General features: G+C 47.0%; 1 protein-coding gene across 1 annotated transcript in view; it reads left to right on the forward strand.

The window, feature by feature from the left end:
• Positions 1–2,500, forward strand: part of ttll11 (tubulin tyrosine ligase-like family, member 11) — a 34,463-nt gene that overhangs the window by 13,966 nt on the left and 17,997 nt on the right. Inside the window, 1 exon segment of the mRNA XM_048259738.1 lies at positions 2,408–2,500. This exon segment is cut by the window's right edge and continues 57 nt beyond it. Within this exon segment, the coding sequence (XP_048115695.1) occupies positions 2,408–2,500 (93 nt within the window).

The following is a 2,500-nucleotide window of genomic DNA, read 5'->3' on the forward strand; positions in this document are numbered from 1 at the left end:
GCAGGTGCCCCAGCCAGTTGCGCCACAGCTGGGGCTTCACACAGTGATTTTGACAGTGAGGAAAGAACCCCCCCCCCCACCCACCCCACACACACACACACACACACACTCATACACATGCACACACATACACATATATATCCACAGTTGCATATTCACATCCTGCCAAAGCAAAGTTTATTTTGTCTGATTGTCTACATGAATGTGTCCCTCTAGACCAGAGATTCTCAACCTTTTTTGGGCTAAAAGGCACACCAAATATCAAACCAAAACGCCAAGGCACACCGGATTTGAGTTACTGATTGTAAAGCATGTCACACACATTATTCCCTAAGCAATAACAGGAGTGTATTATCATTCTCATGTCCATATTCATCTCTATACGGTGTTCATGCGCTGAGATCACAGTGATAAATGAGTGAGACCACAGGCATATCCTCTCATGATGTTGATTGAGCTTGTTAATCAAGAAGCTGTGTTACTGATGCATTTAAAACTAGCTCCCTAGCTCATTTTATGAATATAAAAGCACATTAGGTTCCTCAAAATTCCATGGCACACTTCACTTTGCCTCACGGCACACTAGTGTTGAGAACCACTGCTCAAGGCAATGTGTTGCTACGTGTTGCTACGTGTTGCTATATGCTTACTTTTGCATCCAGTGCATGCAGCTTCTCACAACTTTTGAACTCTTCTTTTGACAGTCTAATAAAGCCCTAGTTATTCGTGTTTTAATTCAAATTTGATTAAAACGCACACATGGACGATGTTGTCACGTAATTGCCAAGTAGTCATCACACCCGAATCTCGCTGTTGTTTTAGGGATGGAAACGACGCCTGGAGAAGCTCCCTGATTGGATCGTTATCAGTAAATGCAGTTTGACGAGCTGTGCAGTATTGGAGAATATCTCGAGTAGTTCCCATGCAGGCCTGTAGGGGGCTGCAGTGTGACACTGTGGTGTGTACTGTAGGTAGCAGGGAATGATATAGCAATGGGAGCCGATGGCACTCTCATAGGGGGAGACAGGTTTAGGCACTGAGAGGATCTTCAGGCACAAGGGATGAGTTCTTACAGGAGGCAGTCGCCAAGGTCCTCAATGTTTATTAAAAGAGCAAACTTTGTTATTGTCAACAGAGTCACATGACTGGATCTTGTCAGAACAGTTATTTCACCTGTCAAATTTGTGTCCATATCTATATCTATTCTGAATTGTGGACACAAATAAAGAAGTAAAATGTGTGCCTGTGTGTATGTGTGTTTGTGTGTTTGTGTGTGTGTGTGTGTGTGTGTGTGCGTGTTATTGTGTGGTGTCGTCGCGGTGTGTGTGTGGCGTGTGTGTGTGTGTGTGTGTGTTGCAAAACTGCTGAGTCACGATGTGTTTTCTTGTTTAACTCATCGCTGCTGATCATCCGTGTGATTATTCGTAAACTGCGCCAGAGTGAAGCTCTGTGAAACGCGGGCCGTTCCCACAGCGCTCCTCGTCTCCTCCGACCGGAGCGTGTCTTCTGATTAGAATCTTTGTGTGGACGCTTCTGCCTTTGTGCTCTCTCTGATTGCAATTACTCCAGTCTAACAAAAGGACTTTTAAATTGAAGCTGTTCCACGGCGCTGGCGGCTCCCTGCAGTGATTATGTGCGAGACCTCTGCTTGTGTGAGTCGGAGGAGTCGTTTGTCATTTGTGTTGTTGCGGAGGCCAACAGGGCTGAATGGATGTTTGTAATGGAACAACGGGAGGTTGATGGGATCTCCGCCTGGGCTCTGGTGCTTCACAGTGTGGGTGCGTCAGGCATCCTTATTGCAGTGTGTGTGGTCTACAAGTGTGTGAGTCCGTGCACATCAGTCCAGCCCTGAATGCTCCCGAGTATTGATTCGCTGTCCTCCTCCTCCTCTGGCTCTCTGTCTTGACCTCTTAATTATCCTTTTTCTCCTCTCTTCTTCTTCTGCTTCTCTAACTTCATCCCCCTGTTCTCTCCCTTTTTCAACTCTTTTATGCAAATGTATTCTTTTTCTCCTCTCTTCTTCTGCTTCTCTAACTTCATCCCCCTGTTCTCTCCCTGTTTATTTTTCTCCTCTCTTCTTTATTCTTCTTCTTCATCTTCTGCTTCCTCTTCTACTATTTTTTCTTCTTCTCCTCCTCCCCTTCCTCTCCCTCTTCTTCCTCTTCTTCGTCTTTCTCTCCTCATCCTCATCTTCCTCTCTCTCTTCTCCTCCACATCTTCCTCTCCCTCTTCTCCTCCTCTCCTTCCTCTCCCTTTTCTCCTCCTCATCTTCCTCTCCCTCTTCTCCTCCTCATCCTCCTCATCTTCCTCTCCCTTCTTCTCCCCCCCCTTCCTCTCCCTGTTCTTCCTCTTCTTCGTCTTCCTCTCCTCATCCTCCTGTTCCTCCATTTCTTTCTTCCCGTCTCAGATCCGCCTGGCCAAGGACTGCGACCCTTCCTCGCCGCGGCCGACCTTCATCGTCAAGCCGGACAGCGGTTCCCAGGGCGACGGCATCTACCTG

This window comes from Alosa alosa, chromosome 12 (genome assembly GCF_017589495.1).
Source record: "Alosa alosa isolate M-15738 ecotype Scorff River chromosome 12, AALO_Geno_1.1, whole genome shotgun sequence".
Taxonomy (NCBI): domain Eukaryota; kingdom Metazoa; phylum Chordata; class Actinopteri; order Clupeiformes; family Clupeidae; genus Alosa; species Alosa alosa.